Below are 23320 nucleotides of genomic sequence, written 5' to 3' on the forward strand. Positions count from 1 at the left end.
TCCATTGCGAAAAGCAGCCGGACAGGGTAAACAGACAGACAAGTTATTCTCCGCTTCCTCTAAAAAAAAAGTTACTCTCCGCTTGCGTCTCATCTAACGTGCTCAATTGCTTAAACAAATACTTCAGCTACACACTAGACGAGGGAGGAAAACAAAAGGAGAGAACTTGTTCTATTATATCTTTATTGAACAGCAAGAACAACAGCGCAAATGTATAATACATGACAAATATACTGTCTTACAAATTGGTGTAGGATATGTCCAGCCCTAAGCACGAAACCAACCAATACACAAGCCTAATGTATCTTCGGAAATCTGTTAGTCCATTTCCCTGCCTAGCAATCTAGCATTGCTTGTAGATAACATTTTCTTTAATCCCTGGCTTTAAACCCTTATTTCAATCTAATCTGAAATTACACCCCTTTTGGAAGTCCGGTGACTGAATCAATCAATGCTTGACTTTCGTCGGCAATAACCTTTGGACCAGCCCCAAGCCTGCTGCAGATGAAGTAGCTAACATCACCCTTGAATTTCTGATCCGGTACCTTCATCTCTGGAGGTGCTGGAAGAGCTTCCACATCTTCCATGGAATGCACTCCAGCATCACCTAGAATCGATTTATCACCAACCAAATAGCTGCAAGATCATGTTGATCAGATACATCCATAGAGCTCCTAAATACAGTCAGTGACAACAGATTTAATCGTGAAAAAAAAATATTAAACCCACCTGCTCAAATCCTTATCCTGTGGGGGGAAATAGTATAAGAGCTTCTGGAGGAGATGTGCTGCAGTTTTACGGTTTTGTGCAATTAGGACTGCGTTAGGCCCAGCATCGAAGGTGTAAGCAACCTAGCATTGAGCATTCTCAACCAGAGTTAGAGAGTTCTACTGCCCACGCTTATAAATGATCTCGCTATCACATCACAGTTACTGTGGTATTGCCGAATGGGTAAAATGCACAACAGAAACCACAATTAATCCAAAGTGTAAGCATTAATATCAAAGGGCCAGGATGGAAAAATCTGCTTTTCGGCTTACTGGCTTAGGTGCTTCCAATTTTAGATCACAACTTCATAGATATAACATCCAACAAAAGCTGTACCAACAGTAACAGTTCACCTTATGATTTTGAAGATGACCATCCAAAATATAAAAGGTGACAAACTAAAAGAAGAAATGCAATTTGTGGCTATTTATACAAACATCTTAAGGATATTACCAAGGTTCACTCTGAAGTTAATAATTTCATAAAGAGATGCAAGCCACATGTTTTGGCCAGTGCAGTTGATGGCTTGGTGTATCAGATCTTATTCGACGGTTTTGTCCTATTTGAGCAATATCCAACTAGGGTAGCACAACTGACGAACACGACTAATTATATGTCACAGTAATTTATAAGATAACAGATGTTCAAGAGCAATATAAATACCTGTGGGGTTCCTTCTGAGTGGTTCCATTTCTCCACAAGGTTAATTATCCTGCAGTTGATTGAGACCAGAAAAAAATTGCCCCAGATATCAGCATTAACATAAAACTGAAGCCAACACACTGCTAAAAGCATATACCGGTGTGATGTGTCATTCATATAGAAGATGGGAGGGCTCGTGTCTAAGCATACAGCATGAAACTGGTTGCTATCTGCACAAGTTAATTTGGCAAAGGATTCAAAGTCCCGATTCTTGATAGCCTCTTGCATTTTCAACACACGACTTGGCACTACTGTCTGAAACATATGGACAACCAGTGGAGTGCACGTTAATCACAGGAAAAGAAGTAATAATCAAAGCAACGTATCAAATTGCCAAAACACTTAGGATACCAAGATTCCAGAATCGAAAGTAAAGCATGATCTTTTTCAGAAATTTAGTCTCCAAATAGTTAAAGCTCAAAACAATTCATGTCCTCCAAAATGAAAATACAGTCACCTGGGCCCTGTACTGCAAGAGGGGACTTGTTTCAACACTATCACGCATCCCACTGGTGCTACTGGTTTCCTTCTGCTTTGAACTGACCTGATTCCACAAATGAACGTGTCAACAATTTATGATATCAGAAAGAGCACAATATGGGGGAAAGGCACAGGTATAATTGTATAAAACATTGAGTCCATATGTGAATCAGAATCGCTGAAGCCACAAGATGACGCGTACAACAAGTGGCAGGAGGTCATGCGGGACATAGCTCACATACCACTGCAATAATAATTACGAGATCGTTCCAATGTGTTTCATCAGCAAGCTGCACGGCAATACTGTCACTTCCATCATCTTTCTGCAAGCAAACAAACAGGCCCCCACTCAGTCATTATTGAATAGACCAGACATGCATTTAACCAGGGCTGTTTCTTTGTCATAACGATTACTCACTTCTCCCATACACCATTTCACAAAACCACCATATATACTGCGGCATGCACTCCCAGATCCTTGCCTGAATGAAGTTGAGAAAATATAAGGATGGATTTGCAAGACTCACGAGTTATTAGCGCACAGATTGGCAAACTGAGTACAGTCCTGGCAGTATCTCAAGAATAAAAACAAAATGCTTTTATCAATAGCATGAACAGACCTTGCTATTGAAGAAAGTTCTCCATAATCTTCTTTCACATTCATCAGCTTTCCAAGGGTGAAAACTGCAGCAACATTAAATAACATATGTTTATGTGGTGATACATGATCTGAAAAAGACATGTAGAAATCTTTATAGGGAACTACGAAATTGTGAAACATTATTGGTCATGAATAGAACTACTGAATTTCCAAGGAACTGTTGTTTTCTACCAGAGAAGTGTGCTGAGTAGCTTTTAGAGTAATGGGGAAAGATACCAGAGACCAAAATTTAGTAATATTCAAATAGTACTATTTTTCCATGTTTTCAGTGAAAATAGAGAGGGAGAAAACTTACATTCATAATCTCTACCTGTTCCTAAATATATTTTTTTCATGTTTTAATGTTGGTCACAGGAGAACAAGATGAAAAAAGAAACTAGAAAAAATACTCCATCTGTTCCTAATAAGTTGTTTTGATGCATCTGCAGTAACAACTTCCAACTTGGGCTCCAAATTGATAAAAAATAATCAGATTGGCCACATGACAGCAACACTAGTAAAATTGCTGCAAATAGTTTTCCAGATGGTAGTTTTTGCTAATACAACTGACCAACAAACGGTCATTCATTGTAGGAATAGCCAGAAGTCAAGACAACTCTTTGTATTTGACAACCGAGGGAGACAATCAGATTATGATGATAGCAGAAGAGACTTTACCGAAACAAGCAAGTCCAGCAGCCGAAGAGGCCAAACCAGCAGCCGTGGGGAAGTTGTTGTACGAGGCTATGTGGACATGCAACTTCCCCCAGTCCTCTTTCTTGATCTTGATGCCCTTCTCCTCATCCTCGAAGTCACGAGCACGCTTTCTGATCTCTCTGAGGCAGCTCTGAAACCTTCCTCCTAACAGCGAGATCTCCTGCTCAATTATCCAAACCAAAAGCCAACGTAAGCCGGAGGGCCGTCTTTTCAAGTTTATACTATCTTTCGTCAAATCCAAGTCTTATATACTAGAATTCTTTATCTGCCACTTAGTCAGCGTCCAGAGTGACACATAAAAAACTAAAGGTACATAGTTTTTTTTTTCTTTTTCTTATGACCAGACCACTGAGCAGACGAAGCGGCGGCAGACAGTGGCGGATCCAGTGGGTGGTCTGGGTGGTCCACCGACCACACTGTGGCCCGCCCGTCAGTCAAACATAATAGAAAAAATGAAAAAAAAAACAAGCCGTCCTGTTCATAATACGTGAGTGCGGCGTCCGTTCGACGTTCGTAGTACGTGAGTGCGGCGTAAATGCGCGCTCGTGCTCGATGGGCCGGCCCAGCTCGCAGGGGGAGTTGGATCGGCAGACGTCGAACTGTCCAGGGAGGCCGGGACTCGGGAGGGAGTCGGATCGCCAGACTCCGCTCGCGGCCGCGGAGCGTTCTCGCCGCGAGCCTGTCGCGGACGCCGCCATCGCCCTTCGACCTTCGCGGATCGGCATTGCGGCACTAGGTAGCCGATCGGCGATCAGGTGACAGGTGATCCTCGTTCCTCCCCGTCCATCTCCAGTTCTCTAGTCTCCACCCTTCCTCAGTTCCAGGCGTCCGTTCATTAGTTTTGCTAATTGGTGAGTTTTTTTAAAATTTTCAGAACTCTTGAATAGTTGAATTATGAAGAGAAACGGAGACATTCGATCGCTTTTTCAGAATGCAGCAAAGAAGGCGGCTGCTGTTGCTTTGAACCCTGACCCACCTCCGGCTCCGGATCAAAGTATTGTGGAAGAGCACAATCAAGAAGAAGATAGAGTACAAGTTGAAGAAATTGCAGATCCTTTGCCCTCGCCCCCGCTAGCATCACCGCCACCCCCCGCATCAAAGCCACCGGTGTATGACATCAATCGCCTTCCATATGATCCAGGTGAAAGGCTACCCATTGAAAATTATCATGTTAATGATCAAGATGCAATCCGTAGAGCATATATTACTAAAGGTGCTTGCAAACCTTATATACATGATTTTCCATACCGAAACATTGGAGGTGTACCTCGTCGATTCAGTATACAATGGTTGTATAATTATGAGTGGCTTGAATATAGTGTCAAGAAGGATTCTGCATTTTGCTTCATATGCTACTTGTTCAAGAAGGGCAGTGGGTCAAATACTTTTGTGGTTGATGGATGGAATAATTGGAATATAGGAAACACAACACTTCTTAAACATTGTGGTTCTAGGGCACATAAAGCAGCTCAAGAGAGGTACATTGGTTTTATTAATCCCAAGGTTGCGATTGATTATCACATTGACAAGTGGAGTGAGGAGAAGCTTCGTCTTTACAAGAAAAGATTGACATATTCACTTAGATGTATCAAGTTTCTTTTGCATCAAGGATTGGCATTCCGTGGACATGATGAAAGTGAAGAGTCTAGCAATAGAGGCAACTTCATTGAACTTTTGAAGTTTCTTGTAGGAAATAGTGAAGAAGTGAACAAGTATGTCTTGAACAATGCACCAGGTAATTGCACTTTGACTAGCCCAAACATACAAAAGGAAATTATTCATTGTTGTGCCATAGAAACTAGAAAGAAAATAATTGGGGAACTTGGTGATGAGCCCTATGCAATTCTAGCTGATGAGTCTAGTGATATATCACATAAAGAACAACTAGCTCTTTGCTTGCGTTATGTTGATAAACTTGGAAGGCCATGTGAGCACTTCATTGGAGTTGTTCATGTAGATGATACTACCTCTTTGTCACTTAAGAAAGCAATTGAAGATTTACTTATTATTAATGGATTGAGTCTGCAGCAGATTAGAGGCCAAGGTTATGATGGGGCTAGCAATATGAAAGGAGAAATTAATGGGCTCAAAACTTTAATCATGCAAGAATCACCTTCTGCTTATTATATTCATTGCTTTGCACATCAACTCCAACTAGTTCTTGTTGCTATTGCTAAGGGAAATACTGACTGCAAGACTTTTTTTGATCAAGTATCTATCTTGTTGAACATTGTTGGGGTTTCTTGCAAGCGTCACGATATGCTTCGAAATGCAATGCTTGAGAATGTTAAGAAAGCAATAGAGTGTGGTGAGCTTGAAACAGGGAGGGGATTAAATCAAGAGATGGGTTTGCCTAGGCCTGATGACACTCGGTGGAGCTCTCATTACAAAACTATATGTAGCATCATCACTATATATTCCTCCATCCATGATGTGCTCATTGAACTTGGTGCTGATATTGCATATAAGGAAGATTGGACAAAGATACATTTTGTGCTTGGAGCATTTGAAACCTTTGAGTTTGTTTTCTTTGTGCACTTAATGTATGTTATTCTTGGATACACAAATGAGTCATCCGAGTGCTTGCAGAGAAGGGATCAAGATATTCTTAATGCAATCTCACTTGTTAATGTGGCAAAGAGCAGAATGCAGGAGTTGAGGTCTGATGGTTGGGATAATTTTCTTCAGAAGGTCACTTCTTTTTGTATTAAACATGGTGTTGAAGTTCCTGCTATGGATGGTGCTTATGTGCCTTATGGAAAATCAGCGCGGTATGCCCGTGCCCGAAACCAAACAAATGATGACCATTTCAGAAGAGAAGTATACATTGGTGTCATCGATCAAATTAGTCAAGAGCTTGATAATCGGTTTGATGAGATCAATATGGAGCTACTCTCTTGTATGGCAGCCTTCAGTCCTTCCAACTCCTTTGCTTCTTTTGATGCACGGAAGGTACGTAGATTGGCTGAATTTTATCCTAAGGACTTCTCCAACAATGATTTGTTAAAACTTGAATTGCAACTTGATAATTATATTGATGACATGCGACAAGATGCTAGCTTCCAAGGTCTAGACAACATTGTTGATCTCTCAGTTAAGCTTGTTGAAACAAAGAGGCACAAAGTGTATGATATGGTGTACTTGCTTCTCAAATTGATATTGCTTTTACCGGTGGCAACTACGAGTGTTAAAAGGGTATTTTCTGCATTGGTTATAGTGAAAACAAAGACAAGGAATAGGATAGGTGATACTGTTTTGGATGATTGTCTAGTCACATTTATTGAGCGGGATATCTTCTTCCAAGTTGATGAAGATGATATAATTGAGACATTCATGTCACTGAGAAAGCGGCGGATAAACAAGTAATATTGTAAGTCTCTCCTGTTGCTATATTTTAAAGTATTTGTATTTCATTTGAACAATTTATATCAAGATTTGGCGTCGTTCGTAGCTTAATATTTGAATTTAAATCTTATTATGTTATTTAATGTAACCGGTTTTAATGAATTATAATATGGTTTTACCGAATTGTAAATGGTTTACCGAATTGTATTAGAAATTTTTTTTCAGTGCATACCTAGAGGTAAAATCCTGGGTCCGCCACTGGCGGCAGAGACAAATTGGCGAGCAGAGGAGGGGCGGTGGCAGTGACACACCTTGCCGTTGAGCCACATGCGGTCGGAGGGGAATGAGGGGCTGACGGCGACGGTGGTGGTGGCGGAGAGGTGGTCGGGGTCGAGCGTGACGCTGATGCTGTCGTTGACGGGGAGGATGAGCGCCTCGTCCCGCTTTCCCCAGTACTTGATCACCGCAATGTTGGTCGGCGTCCGCCCCGTTGCCATGAGCACCCACTGCCCCTCCGTCGCCGCCATTGGATCCCTCGCTTCGCTCTGCTCTACACCCGATATTTTTTTTTGGCCAAAAAAAGTGAAGTTAGCAGGCATAATACATGCGTACGCTTACTGATCAGATCAGATCTGAATACAGAATAGCTTAAATTGGATTCGGGTGCTCAGTTGTGCTGGGGGCGGGCATACCTGGTGCGGTGGGTGCTCGTCGCTGGCAAAGGTTCCGACGAAGACCTGGCAGCAGGGAGTAGAGTGGCGGCGACGACTGAGTCGAGCTCTCGGTCTCGGGCAGGCGGAGAAGACGAGGCGAACGGGAGAGGGAAGAAAAAGGCAGCAAACGTAAACGCAGGAGAGCAATTCCTCCGTGGCTATTGGGCCGATGTCTCTCTCTCTCTCTCTTTCCTTTGCTGCGTGCACGTGCATGACTACGCTGGTTATGGGTCTCATGTTAAAATGGGCCTTTAAAGCCCGTGATGGGCACGGGATCAGACAGCAGCATGGGCTCCTGTCCTGCAGTCGTCCGGCCTTCCCGAGGCCCAGAACTGGAGGTGCAGTTCTTGTTCGCGGTCTCTTCAACTTGTGTCTGGTCTTGCTGCTCGAAGACGAAAGCTTCAGATGAAATCGCTATGAAAGCTTCAGATCAGCAATCGCTATGCCGAGTCCGAGCGTGAGTACTGCGGACGGCCTTCTTTACAGGATTATTACAAGCCAGGTACTTAAATATAAAAACTTGTTTTTTTTATTGCTGATAAGACTTTGATTAGGATACGAATTCATCCCCTTACGGAAGATCCACATATTACAGGGCACCGGCGCCTGTTAGGTTGATCACAACGATCGAGTCGGGTCTTGATCCCGCGCCCTTATAGCCCAACCGAATCAATGGTTGGTAGACCCTCGTCGTGCAGCATCATAAAAAGAAGATGAGGGCCGGGGCACTAAGTACGAGGTTCACTGCCGCTGCCACAATCCTCATCTACAAACCCTAAGCGGATTTAGAGAGGGCGTAGTGAGCGACATGAAGTTTTAAATCATCATCCACAATCCATATATTACATGAATTTTTAGTCAAATTTGAAGTTTTAAATCTCTATCAAAATTTGAATCAACGGAATAATTTTTTCAGAGAGTAGATAAATACTAATGAAATGCTTCTGATAATATCATTTTAAGATTATTTTTCATGTTTCCGCTGCAAAGTTGATGTTTATTATCTTCTAATTAAATTCGAACCAACGAGAGGATTTAATTTTGAAGAGTAGTTATAGTATTCAGTAAATTATGATATTATTATTTTTCTGACCAACGTTGATAATAGCAATATTATAATTTTTTTATTCATGAGTTTTTCCGTGCATGAGTTCTATTTCTGCCCAACGGTGATGCGGAATTAATGTAGAAGCATATTGCATGTTTTAATTTTGACCAACGTTAAATTATGACATGCAATTATTATGTCATATTTTCTCACTGTCTCTGACGTTGTTTTCAGGACTCAACCCTATGGCATTCATCTCGCACATTCCGCCTCTTGAAGGGGGCAACTATCGTGTATGGCAAGAGAAGTATGAAATAGCACTTGCGTTATCCGAAAATGACATAGCGCTTACCTCTTCATGTCCTACTGAGCCAGTGGATCCGGTGAGGGAAAAAATAAAACTGATGCTTATTTCACTGCTCGGCAGCGAGATCATGAAGAAGTGAGAATGAAATACGATCTTGATCGTAAGAAATAGGACATTTCGAACCGCAAGTGCTTGATGGTGGCTAAGTCCACTATTTTAGATGCAATAAGGGGGTCAATCCCAGATTGTGACACCGTCACTGAGTACCTCAAGAAAGTGGAGTCAGTTTACTGGTTCTTCAAAGACTTATGCCAGTACCCTGATAAAGAAGTTATTCAATGAGAAATACTCTGGTGGTGGGATAAGAGAACACATATTGAAGATGAGCAACATGGCTTCTAAGCTCAAGCCAATGGATTTGGGGCTCAAGGATGAGTTCCTGATTCATTTAGTTTTTGCTTCATTGCCTAAAGAGTATGAAACTTTTGTTGTTAATTACAACATGCAGCCCAACAAATGAGACATTGAGAAGCTCATTACAATGTGTGTACCAAAAGAGGAGAGGCTTAAAAGCTCACATGATGACTCTGCTAACCATGTGAAAGACAATAAAAAAGAAGAATTTTGACAAGAATGCCAAACCTCAAGGGAAAGCCCCTCAGAATGATCACCATCAGAAGAACAACAATGTCCAAATTGACAAAGATCAATGCAAATGGTGTAAGAAGCATGGACATTACCAGAAGGACTGTCCAGATTTCCTGAAGAGCCTTTTGAACAGAGGTGAGGACATTATCACATTCATAGATGAGTCCTTGTATTTAAGTCATTCAAAATCTATTTGGTGGATTGACTCAGATGTAACTATTCATGTTGCAAATTCATTACAAGGATTCCATACGAGGAGGACCCTACAAAAAGAAGAAAGAAGAATTAAAGTGGCAAATGGAGTTGAAGCTGATTGACGGTGCGAAATGTGGCCGACAAATAAATATTTGTAGTTTTGCCTAGCGCTGTGATCGGATGTGGTCTAGCACGCGACGACACATGATTTATAATGGTTCAGGCAACATGCCCTATATCCAGTTTTAGTTGGTCGGTGACTTTATTCCCGAGCCCAGGTGCTCGAAGTTTGTTGTGGGATTACAAACAAGTAAGGAATGAGAAGGGGGTGTTAGAGGCCCGGTCGGACTCTAATCTGAGTGAAAGAGAGTGACATATGCTCAAACATAAGCTAAGTATTGGAGCATATGCTCTGTGTGTCCAAGCTTATCCTCTGTTGAGAGCATGTAGACTGTGTCCTTTTAGGAGAGAGCGCATCCCATTTTATAAATGAAGGGGATGGCCTTACAAGTCAAAGACAGAAAGGGAGAGAGTGTGTACGGGTGCTATCTAGTCTTGTCGCCCATGTTGTTGGGTATGGCATGCCATCGTCTGCCATACTATTTATACCGCCATTGCCACCTTACTGTTCATGACCTGCTGTACCTAGCAGGCTACACAGTGTTCGCCTAGGACAACAAACGACGGTGCCCACAATACTGTTTATGCTCTGACACGTCTGGCAGGCTATATAGTGTCTGTCTGACATGGCCTAATGGCATCGTCCGGCAGGTGCGCAGGGCATGGTAGGGTACGGTCCTCGGTATTGTGGTTGACTTGAGCGTCTTACCTTATTTGCTTCGCCTGCTCCCCAGGCCCACACTGAACGATGTCCTGGTCGGTCGTTCCCAGTCGGCCTCAATCGTGTTAGTCGGGAAAGAGAGGCGAGCAAAGGTCCGACATATCCATGGTCGGAGGAACGGGGGTGAAGTCGGACTGTGGTCCCATCCTGGCCAGGCCTTCCGGTCGGGGCTCCAACCAGGTCTCCTGGACGAAGGTGCTGGTCAAGGACTGGATCATGGTCTCGTCCTGTTATTGTGTATCTAGGTCGGCCTAGACACGCGCTGTCGCTGCACCGCCTACTGGGCCAAGTATTATAGAGAAGCGGGTCCATTGGGGACCCTAGGTTTATGAACCCGATAGGAGCCCCCGAGCCCCTTTTGGGGCTTCTATAAAGCCGTGAAGGGGCTACTGAGTTGCCACTTTTGAGGGCACACGAGAGTACGTGCTAGAAGATCTCTTGTAAGGAGAGAGCATCGTATGTCTCGAATGGGCTCCTGTCTCGGATTCTGGATCAGAGGACGGAGAGGAGGAGAGCGTTGTAGCAAGAGAACAAGGATCTTGGCTCCCTTGTTCTGCTTCATGCTCCAAGGTGCGAAGCAATCCTGGGGCTGTTCACACACGCTTTGCGTGTTATTGTAAAAGCCTAGGGCTTGTGTTTTTAATTTAATGAAAGCTTATATTTGTTTTGTAATTTCTGTGCCTATTGCACCATGGAGGTGGGCTGTTTATTGGAACTTCGGTGTTTTCCCCCTTGGTTTGTTGTATCGCGTAGGGTAACCAAGTAGTATTTAGGCGCCCAACCTCCACGGGGAGGACTGGCAAAGGCCGCGGAGCCATGCCAGGGGGATATTGGCACCTAGCCCTTGATGAGGGGACTAGCGAAGGCCGCGGAGGCGCGTTGAGTAGACATAGACGCCCAGCCCCCAAAGGGGGAACTCATCGGCAGTCCGTCTTCTGTCAGGTGCGCAAGAGCGCACCCAGTGGGTGTAGCCCCCAAGCCTATGGCCGACTGGTGAGTTGGTCGGAGGCTGAGCACCTTAGTACTCTTTCTTGGGGCCATAGACTCCTGTGTTCCTATCGGTCAAGGTGTTCACCCATGTTCGTCCCGCCCGCGACCTGCATGGTCGGTTTGATTTCCGAGTCGGGGTCGGGCGGCCCGAGCCCCCGAGCCTCATTGGGCTCGGTAGGGGTCGGTTGAGTTTCATGCATCACCTCATTCATGGTTTCCACAACCAGGGGGTTGAGCTAACATTGCTTGCCTCGATGGCTCAAGTGACGCGCTCGGTGAGCTCACTAACGGGCATGTCCGAGTAGAATCCGTGTCCATCATTCGTAACAGGGTCGGCATAGCCCTCATATGGCATTCCACTGCTCCTTAACCCACCTCCTGGTAGATGCCTAAGCCATTCTAGAGACTGACTCAGGTGGCCCGCTGGCCTCCCCTTGATGTAGATTCTGTGGGCATGGCTCGAGGTCAGGATCGAACAAGAAGGTTGAGATAACCTTGTCTGCTTCAGAGTGGATTGGGGGAGGGCCGCTAGGGCTCATCTGCATTTTCTCCCTTGGCTCTATTTGACACGAGGCGGCCTCAAGCCCTTTGTGGGCCAGCCTTCGTACCTCGGTCGGTCACCGCTCATATCGAATGAGACGACTACCGCTTTGTGAAGCGACATGAAGGGCTGTGATGCAACAATTGCATATGCAATGCTTGGATGTATGGGATGAATGCATGAATGAATATATGAATGCATGCATGAGAATGGATGAATGAATGCTCATGCACTAGAAAAGTAAAACGGGTTCGGTAAAGATACCTCGATGGCTAGAGTGACGGGTTCGGGGAGCTCCTATCGGATATGTCCGAGTGGAATCTAGGTCTGTCATTCATGATAGAGTCGGGATAAACCACATGGGGTGTCCCACCGCTCCTTACCCATTTCTTGGCAGCCGCCCGAGCCATCCGATCGACTCGGGTGACCAGCTGGCTTCTCCTCGATGGGGATTCCATTGGTGGGCCCTCTAAACCTTTCCTGGGAAAGTGGAGGGTCATTTGCGTGTGGCTACGCCTTGTTTCCCATGCCTGAGTTGCAGTAGTGGTGGGCCCTGCCCAGGCCACATCCTGCCAGCCAGGCGACGTTTCGTCGAGTAGGCGCGTCCCGTCAGCCAGGCCACATCCTGTCGCATGTCCTTTCGCATTAAATAGAGGGAAGGAGAGGGTTTTTTTCTCCCATCTCTTCATCTTTCCTTCACCACCACCGCTTCATCTTCCTCCTTTTTACCAAGCACTTTCGTGCATCGTGGGGGTTTCTAGGAGAGAGGAGAGCAGAATGAGGGAGAGGAAAAACTTACAGATCCATTCATAGATCCATGGCATGATGTCTAACTGCAGGCCTTCCACCGTGGATGAGGAGGTGCTGGCCACCTTCGCCGAGAAGGGGCTACTCCCATCGAAGGAAGTGGCGTATTGGAGGGCTCCCACGTCGAGGGAGGTTGTTCTACAACCTTGGGCCGACGAGGTCGTCTCCTTTCTTGCCTTCCACGAGCGCGGGCTCGGCTACCCTGCATACTGGTTCCTACGTGGGCTCCTCAATGAGTGGGGCCTGGAGTTCTAGCACCTCAACCCGACTGTGGTGCTGCACATCGTCGACTTTGTCACCATCTACGAGGCCTTCCTCGAGATGGAGCCACACGTAGACCTCTTCTGGTAGATCTTCAGTGGGCGGGCCCTGTCAGAGGGGAAACCTCCTAGAATTGCTCCGGTCTGTGGGTTTGCCCTGTAGAAGTGTCCTAAGCCATGGGTCCCCTACCCAGCGTACTCCCCTAGTGACTCCAACCGGGGATGGCACTATGAGTGGTTCGACATCAAGAACTTGGTAGAGGCGTCATTCCCGATGTTCACCGGAGAGAGGCCGGAGAGGATGGAAAGTTGGTCGTGGTGTCCTGCCCATCGATAGAACAAGCTAGAGATCATCGAGGTGGAGCTTCGGAGGCTCGTGCGGCATGACCTCGATGGGTTGCGGGTCTTCCATACCTTCTTCCACCATTAGGTTGCCCCATTGGCGGAGAGAACACGGCCGATGTGGGAATACTCTGGCCCGATGGATCCCGACCGTGCATCACTGGAGGAGTTTTCAAGGGATGAAGTCTAGAGTTATCTTGATCGGGTGCTGTAGTTGGGGGATGATGAGTCCCTCGAAGCGATGCCCGGACCTCTCCATGCTACGAAGCTGTCCGATCTGGTATACTCCTTTCCCGTGACTTTTTCCTTTCTGTTTTGATCTTTAGATCAATTTCAAGCCAGCTGTTTCATAGGGCTTGTGGGCTATAAATCTCGGCCACGTCTTCCGAGAGGGGCGACCCACTACCCTAACCTAGACTTCATGGCCACCTACAGAGGATATGCCAGCGGGTGGAGCGCAGACGAGATCCAGGCATTGAGGGAAAGCTTGGCGCCGCACGCATAGGTGGTCGCCAAGCAGGTCACCGCAAGGTGGGTGATGGAGGCTCATCCCTCGACGGCGACCATAGGTGCGCGCTAGGAAGATGTCGTCTAGCCTGCTATGGCGGTGGCTAGGTCAGAGGAGAGCGTCGTCCCGCCCGCAACCGAGACAAATGTTGTTCCAACCGCAGTCGAGCCGAGCGTCGTCGTCCCAACCACAGCTGAGTTGCCTTCATCTTCGCCTACCGCACCGTCCACCGATATGACCGGAGGACCACAATAGAATTGTATAAAAGTAGTCGGTCTTTGTAAAAAGATAAATTCATGGGGGGAGCCTCCGTGTGAACAGTTTATGTTCTTTTATGATGAAATCAATCATGAGGGGAAGCTTGTCCCGCCCGCCCTTGTTTTTATCCTTGCATAACTTTGCTTTTTGTCCTTTGCTTTTCACACCTGCCCGTTAACCATGGGCTGTAGCCTTAAGAACCCGAGCGTGGCCCGCGAGGCTCAGCTGCTCATAACCTTAGGTCGTTGTAGCACCCGATTTTAAAAACAAAACCAGATACACACTATATATGAGCCCAGGAAGTCAAATATCACATATAACCACAAATAAGGATAATATCAATAGACAATACTTAAATACATAACGTATTAGTATAAAGAATTTAACCTCAGAGTAAAGACAGCGGAAAGTTGACTCCGATCTTTAGATGAAGACTCCAAATCCACAGGGACGACTGACCGGTTGACCACAAGCCTAACTCCTCCAGACCAGCAATCTAGTACCCATTCGGGATTTTTATCCAAAGTATAGAAAAGTAAAGCAAGCGTAAGTACATGTCGTACTCAGCAACATAATATGGGGTTCATGAGGCTCAAAAGGCTGACACTGGTTTACTGTGATTAGCTTTTAATTATCATAATTTTAGCAATTGGGTGGCAACAAGTTTATCCATAAGCCCATAAACACATGATCAGGTAAGCATGAATAATGAATATCATAAACAATTAATCATTAGTATAATTATCCATTAGTGGTCATCTATATCCCATAAGGGTCCAAGGCCGCTCATGACCGTGAGCATGACTGTTATAACAGTTTTACACTCTACAGAGGTTGTACACTTTCACTGTGAGTTGTGATTTACCCTTTCGCCTGAGGTAGCTAATCTCTGGACCCACTTCCAAGGAAGGTCGGCAGGGTTCACTATGAAGCCTTTCAAAGGTTCGTCTAACAAGTTAGGGCCGCTAAGGTTTCCCCATCAAAAAGCATAAACTCCCCTCCAAGGAGTGACTAACAAGTGCACCCACTTGGCAGGCCAAGATCATACCCGTTGGAGCCCCTCTTGCACCATAAAGGTAACCACTAACAAGCTAGAAAAGATCCTCATACTGAGCTAAAGCTAGAGCCATATAGCCCTCACAGTTGTACCATAAGTCCCGGATGATCGCTTACAGATAAGTCCTTAGGGAGAGGAATCTGAAGCATTTAGAAAGTAGCTAAACACTCCAGCCCCCTGTTTCCATGTTACTAAAAAGTCACGTTTTAATGTTTATTGCATATACCATTAGTCAAGTTACAAGATCATGGTTTTGATTAAGCACTAGCAAAAACTACCCCATGCAATAACCCAAAGGTATCAAGGAATCCAGGATATCAATTAGCTAGGGAATTTACTACAGTTGCCAAGGTAGACACATGCATCATGAATAAAATCATTAATGGTAAATAGGTATCAAGGATGGTCCCATGCTATACTTGCCTTACACACCGATCCTTCGGTAAGCTTTAATCTTCAACGTCCATCTTCTTTTTCTAGATCACCACGTATATCTCACCGGCTGGACGTAATCGTAGAACACCACACAAACATCCATACACATACATGAATAGCATATAATTGCATCTATATCAAAACAGTACATCAATCATAAAAAAATAAGTAAAAGAGATTGAAATACGATTCTACGCATCGCTACGAACACACAGTTGCGAGAAGCACTCTAATCGGAGCTACGGTTGAAACGATATAACTACCGAGAGATTTGCTTTATACGTGGAAAAGAAAACTATAGGCTTCATTTATTTTAATTATATAAATTCATATATATAAGATATTTTATAAATAATATAGATTAAATTAAGTCAATTTTAGATTTGAATTATAAAACTAAAGTAAAACAAATTATATTTTATTTATAAAATCCAGTTGCATAATCATTAATCAAGATATGATTTAAACCATGATTTTTTTGAAATAGTAATATAGTAAACACTATTACTATTATGTAGATATCGTCGTTATGAATCTAACGTAGCTTGAACAGATTATTTTGGAGTTAAAATAAATAAGTTATGATTTAAACAAGTTTTTCTATAGTTAAATAATAGATTAAATCTACCTATGAATTTGAAATATTGGAAATATGCCTAACAGTTGTTTAAAGACGTAGAAAACGTAAATACTGTCCTAGCACAATTCGAACGGATTAAATTGGACTTAAAACGCAAAAGTTACGCATGAAATAAGGTTTCATGGCATTTTTGTAAATAACTCGAACTCATTTTTGAATTAAAACAATTGAAATATGAAGTTTCAAGGATTTTGGATTGCACGCACTATTTATGGAAACTACAGGGACCTAAACGAATGAAAACAGGGTTGATTTGTATTTAATTTGAACTGTTACGGACTGCGGGTTGATTCACCAAAACCAGAAAGGCTTTTATGCAAAAAGGGCGCGACTTGACTACGGGTTTGACCGTGCTGCTGACCGGCTGACGCGTGGCGCGCATGGACTGGCACGGTGCACCATGTGGTGTGGGCCAGCGCTGACGCGTCACCGTGGACCGGGTCCATGGGTCCACGGTGGACCGGCCACTTAACCCCGAAGGGGTATCTAATCCTGACCGTTCATCGCGAATCGAGCGGCGCAGGCATGTACGGGTCAACCTCCAGCAGCAGCACGGCAACTCCGGCGAGCCCGCCATGGCTGGCGGTGAGGTAGCATGGCGACGGACGTCGGGAGGATGATCCCAGCCATCCCGAGACAAGCCAAGGGCACAGATGCGTAGCGCGGGGTCCTGTGAACTCAACGGAAGGCGAGACTAGGACGGGGATCACACCGGAGCGGCAGTCCCACGGCAGTGCCATGGCTGACGACTCGAAAGCTTGCCGATACAACATTCTAGAGCGCTAACCGAGACAAGAAGGGGACGAGGAGATTCGATAGCTCACCGCGAGTCGTATGGAGGTGGTTGCGGCGTCCGGGACGGTTCCGAGGGGGCGAGTCGGCGACGGTGGCGGATGGAGAGAGAAAGATGGCGTGGGTGAGGAGAAATCCAATCAAATCGAGACCAATACATGAAATTGGCATTACCTACGGGTGTGGGGAAACAAGGCGAAGCTCACAGGCGCATCGGCGACGAGGTTCGAGGCGTGGAAGCGATGGGTTGCAGCGGCGTCTAGTGAGCGTGAGCGCGGACAGAGGAAAGGGAGAAGAAGGGGTGTGGCGTGGTGCTTTATAGGAGGGACGAGGCACTATAGATGGAAGGAAAACAGGCACTCGGGTGATTTCGGTCGCCTTCCCTGCATGCTCGACTGCAGCGGCGGCTTACCTTGCATGGTTGCGCCATCGGCGAGGCGACGGAAGGAAAGAAGCGTGCGGGGAAGAAAAGGAAGGGGGAAGGAAGGGAAAAGGGTCAGCGCTGATGTGCGGGGCCAACAGGGCAGTGAGGGAGAAGGGGGCGGCATGCGAGCATGGGCGCTGAAGGCCGAGCGAACTGGGAGCGGGCTGCACGGAGCGAGCCAGCGCAGGCGACGTGAAGCAGAGGTAAGCGCGAGCAACGGGCCGAGCAGCGAGCTGGGCCGCGTGCGGGAGAAGCAGGAAGAAGGGGAAGGGAGGGGCGACTGGGCCGGCCAACAGGTTAGGCCGGTTGCAGGGCCAAGAGCACGAAGGAGGCCGGGCTGAATCCTGGGGTTGGGCTGAAATTGAAGAAAGAGAGTTTTTCAAAATCCTTTTCTATTTCCAAATTCTTTTTCTTTTCTTAATTCAAAATAGTTTCAAATATGAACCAAATCAAGTATAAATATGATTTAAAATACACTTTTTAATTCAAACATATATGAACTAATTTTGGGTAAGTTTTCCGAAAATAACTTTTTAAGTTCTTTCATTTTCTAATTCCTTTTATTTCAAAGCCATTTTTAATTTCATTTGCAAAAGCAATTTTAACCAATTTGAATTTTCACACAAATCCACTCAACCGAATAAATCAAATGCAATGGCATGGATGCTCAAACATGTTGCTACCTTATGATGAATTTTAACTTAATGAAAAAATTTATTTTCCTATATTTCATGTGCACAAAAATTCCAATTTAAATTATTTTAACTCTATTTCAAAAGAGGCAATTTTTAGGGTGTTACAGTCGTGGCAAGGTCTGATCGGTCAGGAGGCTAAAGCGTAAGTTATGTAGGGTAGTCAAAGGAATAGGACACCCTTTTGTTTGGGCGAAAAGTGTTACTTAACGACAGTAAAGAGGGACTGGTATCGCACCCCCGTGAAGCCCCCGAGCGACCCAGGCCGAGAGTGCTCGGGCTAGGGTGCTGTAGGAGCAAGTTTTAAATAGAAATGAGCAGTAAAGAATGAGCTTATGGAAAGAAACGACATAACTATTCGATGTTCCATGAGTTGGTGAGAACGTTGTCGTTGTCGTCCTTCAGCCGGTAGGTGCCCGATCGGATCACCTCGGCCACCATGTATGGTCCTTCCCATGGTCGAGAGAGCTTGTGCTTGTCCTTGGTTGACTGTGTCCTCTGAAGTATGAGATCACCGACCTCGAGGGTCCTCCCCCTGATTTTTCTCTTGTGGTACCTATGGAAAGTTTGCTAGTAATGAGTGGAGCGGATGACGGCCGTCTCACGAGGCTCCTCGAGTAGGTCGACCGTGTCTTGCTGAGCCTCTGTGACTTGGTCTTGGTCGAAGGCCCTCACTCTTAGGGCATCATGATCAAGGTCGGATGGCAACACGGCTTCAACTCTGTACACCAAGAAGAAAGGGGTGAACCCCGTGGATCAGTTTGGAGTCATTCTTAGGCTTTAGAGGACTACTAGGACCTCTACAACCTACTGTCCAGCATACTTTTTGAGTTGGTCAAAAATGTGGGGCTTGAGTCCTTGGAGGACCATGACATTGGCCCGTTCAACCTGACCATTAGTACGTGGGTGTCCGACGGAATCCCAATTGATCCTGATGTCATATCCATCACAAAAGTCCAGGAACTTCTTGCTGGTGAAGTTGGTTCTGTGGTCGGTGATGATACAGTTAGGAACACAAAACTGATAGATGATGTCGAGGAAGAACTTGACCGCCTCTTCTGAGCGTATGTTGGTAATGGGCTTTGCCTTGATCCACTTGGTGAACTTGTCCACCGCCACGAGTAAGTGAGTGAAGCCACCTAGGGCCTTTTTCAGGGGCCCAACCATGTCGAGGCCCCAGACTGCAAATGGCCAGGTGGTGGGGATGGTTTGTAGCTTCTACGCTAGCAAGTGAGTTTGCTGAGCGTAGAACTGGCATTCTTCACACCTACAGACAACCTCCTCTACATCTCAGACTGCAGCAGACTAGTAGAAACCTTGGCGAAAGGCTTTCCCGACTAGCGACCTCGGGGCCACGTGATGTCTATAGATTCTAGTGTGGACTTCGAGGAGGAGCTATTTCCCCTAGTCAGTCAGGATGCACTTCGCGTGTACTCTCGATGCACTTCATTTGTAAAGTTCATCACCGATGGCGACAAATGTCTTAGCGCATCGAGCGACTCATCGTGCTTTAGTCTTTTCTAGTGGGAGGACTTCTTCGAGGATGTAGGTGAGCGGTGGCACTCTCCAGTCGGCTAGGTCAAGCGTCATCATGGTGGTGTTGCTTATCGATGTTGCGATAGGAATGTCAGGGCCTAAGTCCCCGAGCACCTGGTCGGGGTCGAATTGTGTCAGAGCGTTGGAGCCCCTGAGCACTTGGTCGGGGTTGAGCCGCAATGAAGTCAAATCCTCTAAAACACGGGCAGATGGCTCATGGAGGTCATTAATGAAGACCCTATCTGGAGACAGAACCCGCCTGGCAGCCAATTTCACGAGGAAGTCAGCGACATCGTTGTCCTTTTGGGAGACATGATGTAGCTCGATCCCTCAGAACTTGCCCTTGAGCTTACGCACCTCTTGGTAGTACACCACCATGAGAGGGATCTTGTAGGAGGATTCCTTCATGACTTGGTCGATGACCAGCTCTGAGTCGTCGTGGACATATAGCCATGTTGCGCTAAGGTCGATGGCGATGCGCAGCCCATTGATGAGGGCCTCATACTCTACGACATTGTTCAAGGCCAAAAAATGGAGACGGATTGTGTAGTAGAGTTTGCTCCAATCCAGGGAGATCAGAACCACCCAGCCCCTGAGCCGAGCGCCATGACTGACCTATTGAAGTACATTGTCCAGTACTTGTGGGTGATGTCTGGGGTCAGGAGCTGGACTTTCGTCCATTCAGCGACGAAATCAGCAAGAGCCTAAGACTTAATAGCAGTGTAGGGGACATACCTGATGTCATGGCCCATGAGCTCGAGTGCCCATTTTAAGATTCATCCCATGGCATCGTGGTTGTGGACGATGTCTCCCAGCGGGTACGAAGTGACGACGATGACCTCATGATCGATGAAGTAGTGCTAGAGCTTCTAGGTCGCCATCAACATGGTGCGTAGAAGCTTCTGGACCTAGGGGTAGCGAACCTTGGCGTCGGCGAGTACCTCACTGACAAAGTACACTGGTCATTGAAGTACACGTGGTTGCCTACTGTGATGTAGAGGAGGAGAGGTTCTCCCTATTCGGGAGCGACGAGGATTGGGGCTGACATCAGCGACGCTTTGAGGTTTTCCAAAGCCTGTTGTGCCTCCTTTATCCAGACGAATGCGTATGTCTTCTTGAGAAGTTTGTAGATAGGCATCCCTCACTCGCCTACTCAGGAGATGAAACGGCTCACGGTGGCCAAGCAGTCGGTGAGTCTCTGCATGTCCTTGACGTTGTGTATAGGGCCCATGTTGGAGATGGCTTTGTTTTTTTAGGGTTGGCTGTGAAGCCATGCTCGGACATGATGTATCCGAGCAGGTTCCCCTTCGGAACCCCAAAAACACATTTTTTTATTTAATTTAACATTGAACCTTCGGAGGTTCATGAATGTGGCGGCCAAGTTTGTGATCTGGTCACTAGCTTGAGCCATTTTCACCACTATGTCATCTACATAGACGACGATTGTTGGTTTTGGCCGCTTGACTTGGTCAGGTTGGTTGGGCGGGTCAATTTGGTCGGCGAAGCATCACTGCATGCACCGTTGGTAGGTGCCACCCACGTTCTCCAGACCAAAAATCATGGTTACGTAACAGTTGAACCATACGGGGTGATGAATGAGGTCGTGACCTAGTCAAACTCTTTCATCGTGATCTAGTGGTAGCTTGAGTAGGCATGCAGAAAGGAGAGGATTTCGCATCCTGAGGTGGAGTCAACTATCTGACCTATGCATGGTAAAGGAAAATGGTCCTTTGGGCATGCCTTGTTGTGGCCAGTATAATCAACACACTTTCTCTATTTCCCATTCTTCTTTTTCACAAGAACAAGGTTGGCTTGCCAGTCGGAGTGGTATACCTCTTTGATGAATCTGGCTGCTAGAAGTTTGGTGATCTCTTTACCTATGGCCCTGAGCCTCTGGTCATCAAAGCGACGCAGGTGTTGCTTGGTGGGCTTTGAGCTCAGGATGACACGTAGTGCATGCTCGGTGACCTCCCTTGGTATGCCCGATATGTTAGAAGGCTTCCATGCAAAGACATCCAGATTTGCATGTAGGAAGTCGGCGAGCTTGCTTTCCTATTTGGCTGGGAGCTTGGTCCTGATCCACACCATCTTGGTCAGGTCAGTGGGGTCGATCTCCACTACCTTGGTTTCCATAATTGGATGGAAGGCACTCGAGGAGGTTGGCCTGTTGTAGTCAGGGACTGCTGGAGTGATCGAATTCCCAAGCTTAGGGAGCTCGGTGGAGTTGATGATGATAGTGGCAAGCTCGTAATGCTCGTAGTCGCACGTGTAGGTGTGCAAGAAGGTGCCACCCATGGTGATGATGCCGTTCGGTCCTAGCATCTTTAGCTTGAGGTAGGTATAGTTGGGGATCGCCATGAACTTGGCATAGCATGGCCACCCCAAGATTGCATGGTAGGACCCTAGAAAGTCCACCACCTCGACAGTTAGGACCTTCGAGCAGAAGTTAGCTCGGTCGCCAAACATGATGGGTAGGTCGATCTGCCTAAGTGGATACGCCTACGTCCCTGGGATCACACCGTGGAAGGGAGAGCTCATGGGATGGAGCTCCGACCAAGGGATGCGCATGGCGTCAAAGGTGTCGATGTACAGAATGTTGAGGCCTCTACCTTCATCCATCAGCACCTTGGTGAGGCGCTTCCTACGGATGATGGGGTCAACGACGAGCGGGTAGCGACCCGTTTGGGCGACGTGGGAAGGATGGTCTCTCTGATCAAAAGTGATCGGGGAGTCTAACCAGCTAAGGAAAGAGGGGATGGCCAACTCGGCGATGCATGCCTCTCGGTAGCGTACCTTGTGCTGGTGCATGGAGTGGACGACATTGGATCCCCCAAATATCATGCAGCATTCCTCGGGGTCGGGGAAGCTATCTCCATCCTTACCCACTATGCCTCCCTTCTTAGCTGCATCCTCCTTGCCTTTCCCTTCCTTTGGCTTGCTGGCTTGTCGTAGCAAGTGCTTAAGGAGCTTGCAGTCCTTGTAGAGATGCTTGATGGGGTAGGCATGGTTGGTGCTCGATGATCCAGCTAGGGCCCGCGCCTCCCGCTCTTGCCGCCATTCGATGGATGTCATCATCATGCTAAGTATGGCACCGATTGTTGATGATGCTACAAGCATCATGGTTTGGCCCGAGTCGCTATCGCACGGGTGGTTGGTGTGGAGCGGGTGCCAGGTTAGGCTACGGTGCAGCCATGGTTTTCCTGCTCCATGCTCGGCAACTGCTGCGGTGAGTGGACAGAGCGATTCGACTAGTGTGGCCCTAGTGCCTCGGTTGGGCAAGAGGCCGTGAACCGATGTTGCTACATGGCGCTCTTCGCCTACTGAACGGCGGCAGTCTCCACTAGTGCCCAGAGGTTCCGGTGGATCACCTACTCTTGGGGTCGATAGGCTCGAGGAGGCCATGTAGAAGCATCACCATAGCAGCGATGTTCTAGCCAGCCAGAGCAAACTGAGGGGGATCGTCCCCTCCGTCCAGTATGTTGTGCTGGACCTAATGGGCATGACCCCGAGCGCCGCTTGCCGGGTTTCGCGCATGTGGCATAGTGTGAGTAAAGAACAATATGTACATCACTCACCGTGGGTTTAAGCCCAGCATGGGCTCGAGGTGAAGTGCGGGTGTCTCGACATTGAGGTC

The 23320-nt window shown here is 46.6% G+C and overlaps 2 protein-coding genes across 6 annotated transcripts; one reads left to right on the forward strand and one right to left on the reverse strand.

The window, feature by feature from the left end:
• Positions 1 to 158: 158 nt before the first annotated feature.
• On the reverse strand, positions 159 to 7561 carry LOC136478483 (diphosphomevalonate decarboxylase MVD2, peroxisomal-like). 2 transcript variants are annotated; one of them, XM_066476953.1, is made up of 11 exons: positions 7345 to 7561; positions 6964 to 7197; positions 3269 to 3467; positions 2571 to 2634; positions 2369 to 2432; positions 2193 to 2273; positions 1928 to 2014; positions 1568 to 1725; positions 1432 to 1480; positions 730 to 851; positions 159 to 636 (listed from the first exon to the last, which is right to left on the reverse strand). In XM_066476953.1, exons 2-11 carry the CDS (start codon positions 7177 to 7179, stop codon positions 414 to 416), a joined length of 1263 nt encoding a protein of 420 aa, XP_066333050.1. In that variant the 5' UTR covers positions 7180 to 7197; positions 7345 to 7561; the 3' UTR covers positions 159 to 413. The 2 variants fall into 2 exon arrangements, with proteins under 2 accessions (XP_066333050.1, XP_066333051.1); XM_066476954.1 differs by having other exon boundaries at positions 6964 to 7202; positions 7345 to 7560.
• On the forward strand, positions 3363 to 8750 carry LOC136478482 (uncharacterized). 4 transcript variants are annotated; one of them, XM_066476951.1, is made up of 5 exons: positions 3363 to 3496; positions 3652 to 4069; positions 4182 to 6677; positions 7758 to 7867; positions 8648 to 8737. In XM_066476951.1, exon 3 carries the CDS (start codon positions 4202 to 4204, stop codon positions 6671 to 6673), a length of 2472 nt encoding a protein of 823 aa, XP_066333048.1. In that variant the 5' UTR covers positions 3363 to 3496; positions 3652 to 4069; positions 4182 to 4201; the 3' UTR covers positions 6674 to 6677; positions 7758 to 7867; positions 8648 to 8737. The 4 variants fall into 4 exon arrangements, with proteins under 4 accessions (XP_066333048.1, XP_066333045.1, XP_066333047.1 ...); XM_066476948.1 differs by having other exon boundaries at positions 4182 to 6669; XM_066476950.1 differs by lacking the exon at positions 7758 to 7867 and having other exon boundaries at positions 8648 to 8750.
• Positions 8751 to 23320: the final 14570 nt, after the last annotated feature.

Source organism: Miscanthus floridulus, chromosome 8 (assembly GCF_019320115.1).
Source record: "Miscanthus floridulus cultivar M001 chromosome 8, ASM1932011v1, whole genome shotgun sequence".
NCBI lineage: Eukaryota > Viridiplantae > Streptophyta > Magnoliopsida > Poales > Poaceae > Miscanthus > Miscanthus floridulus.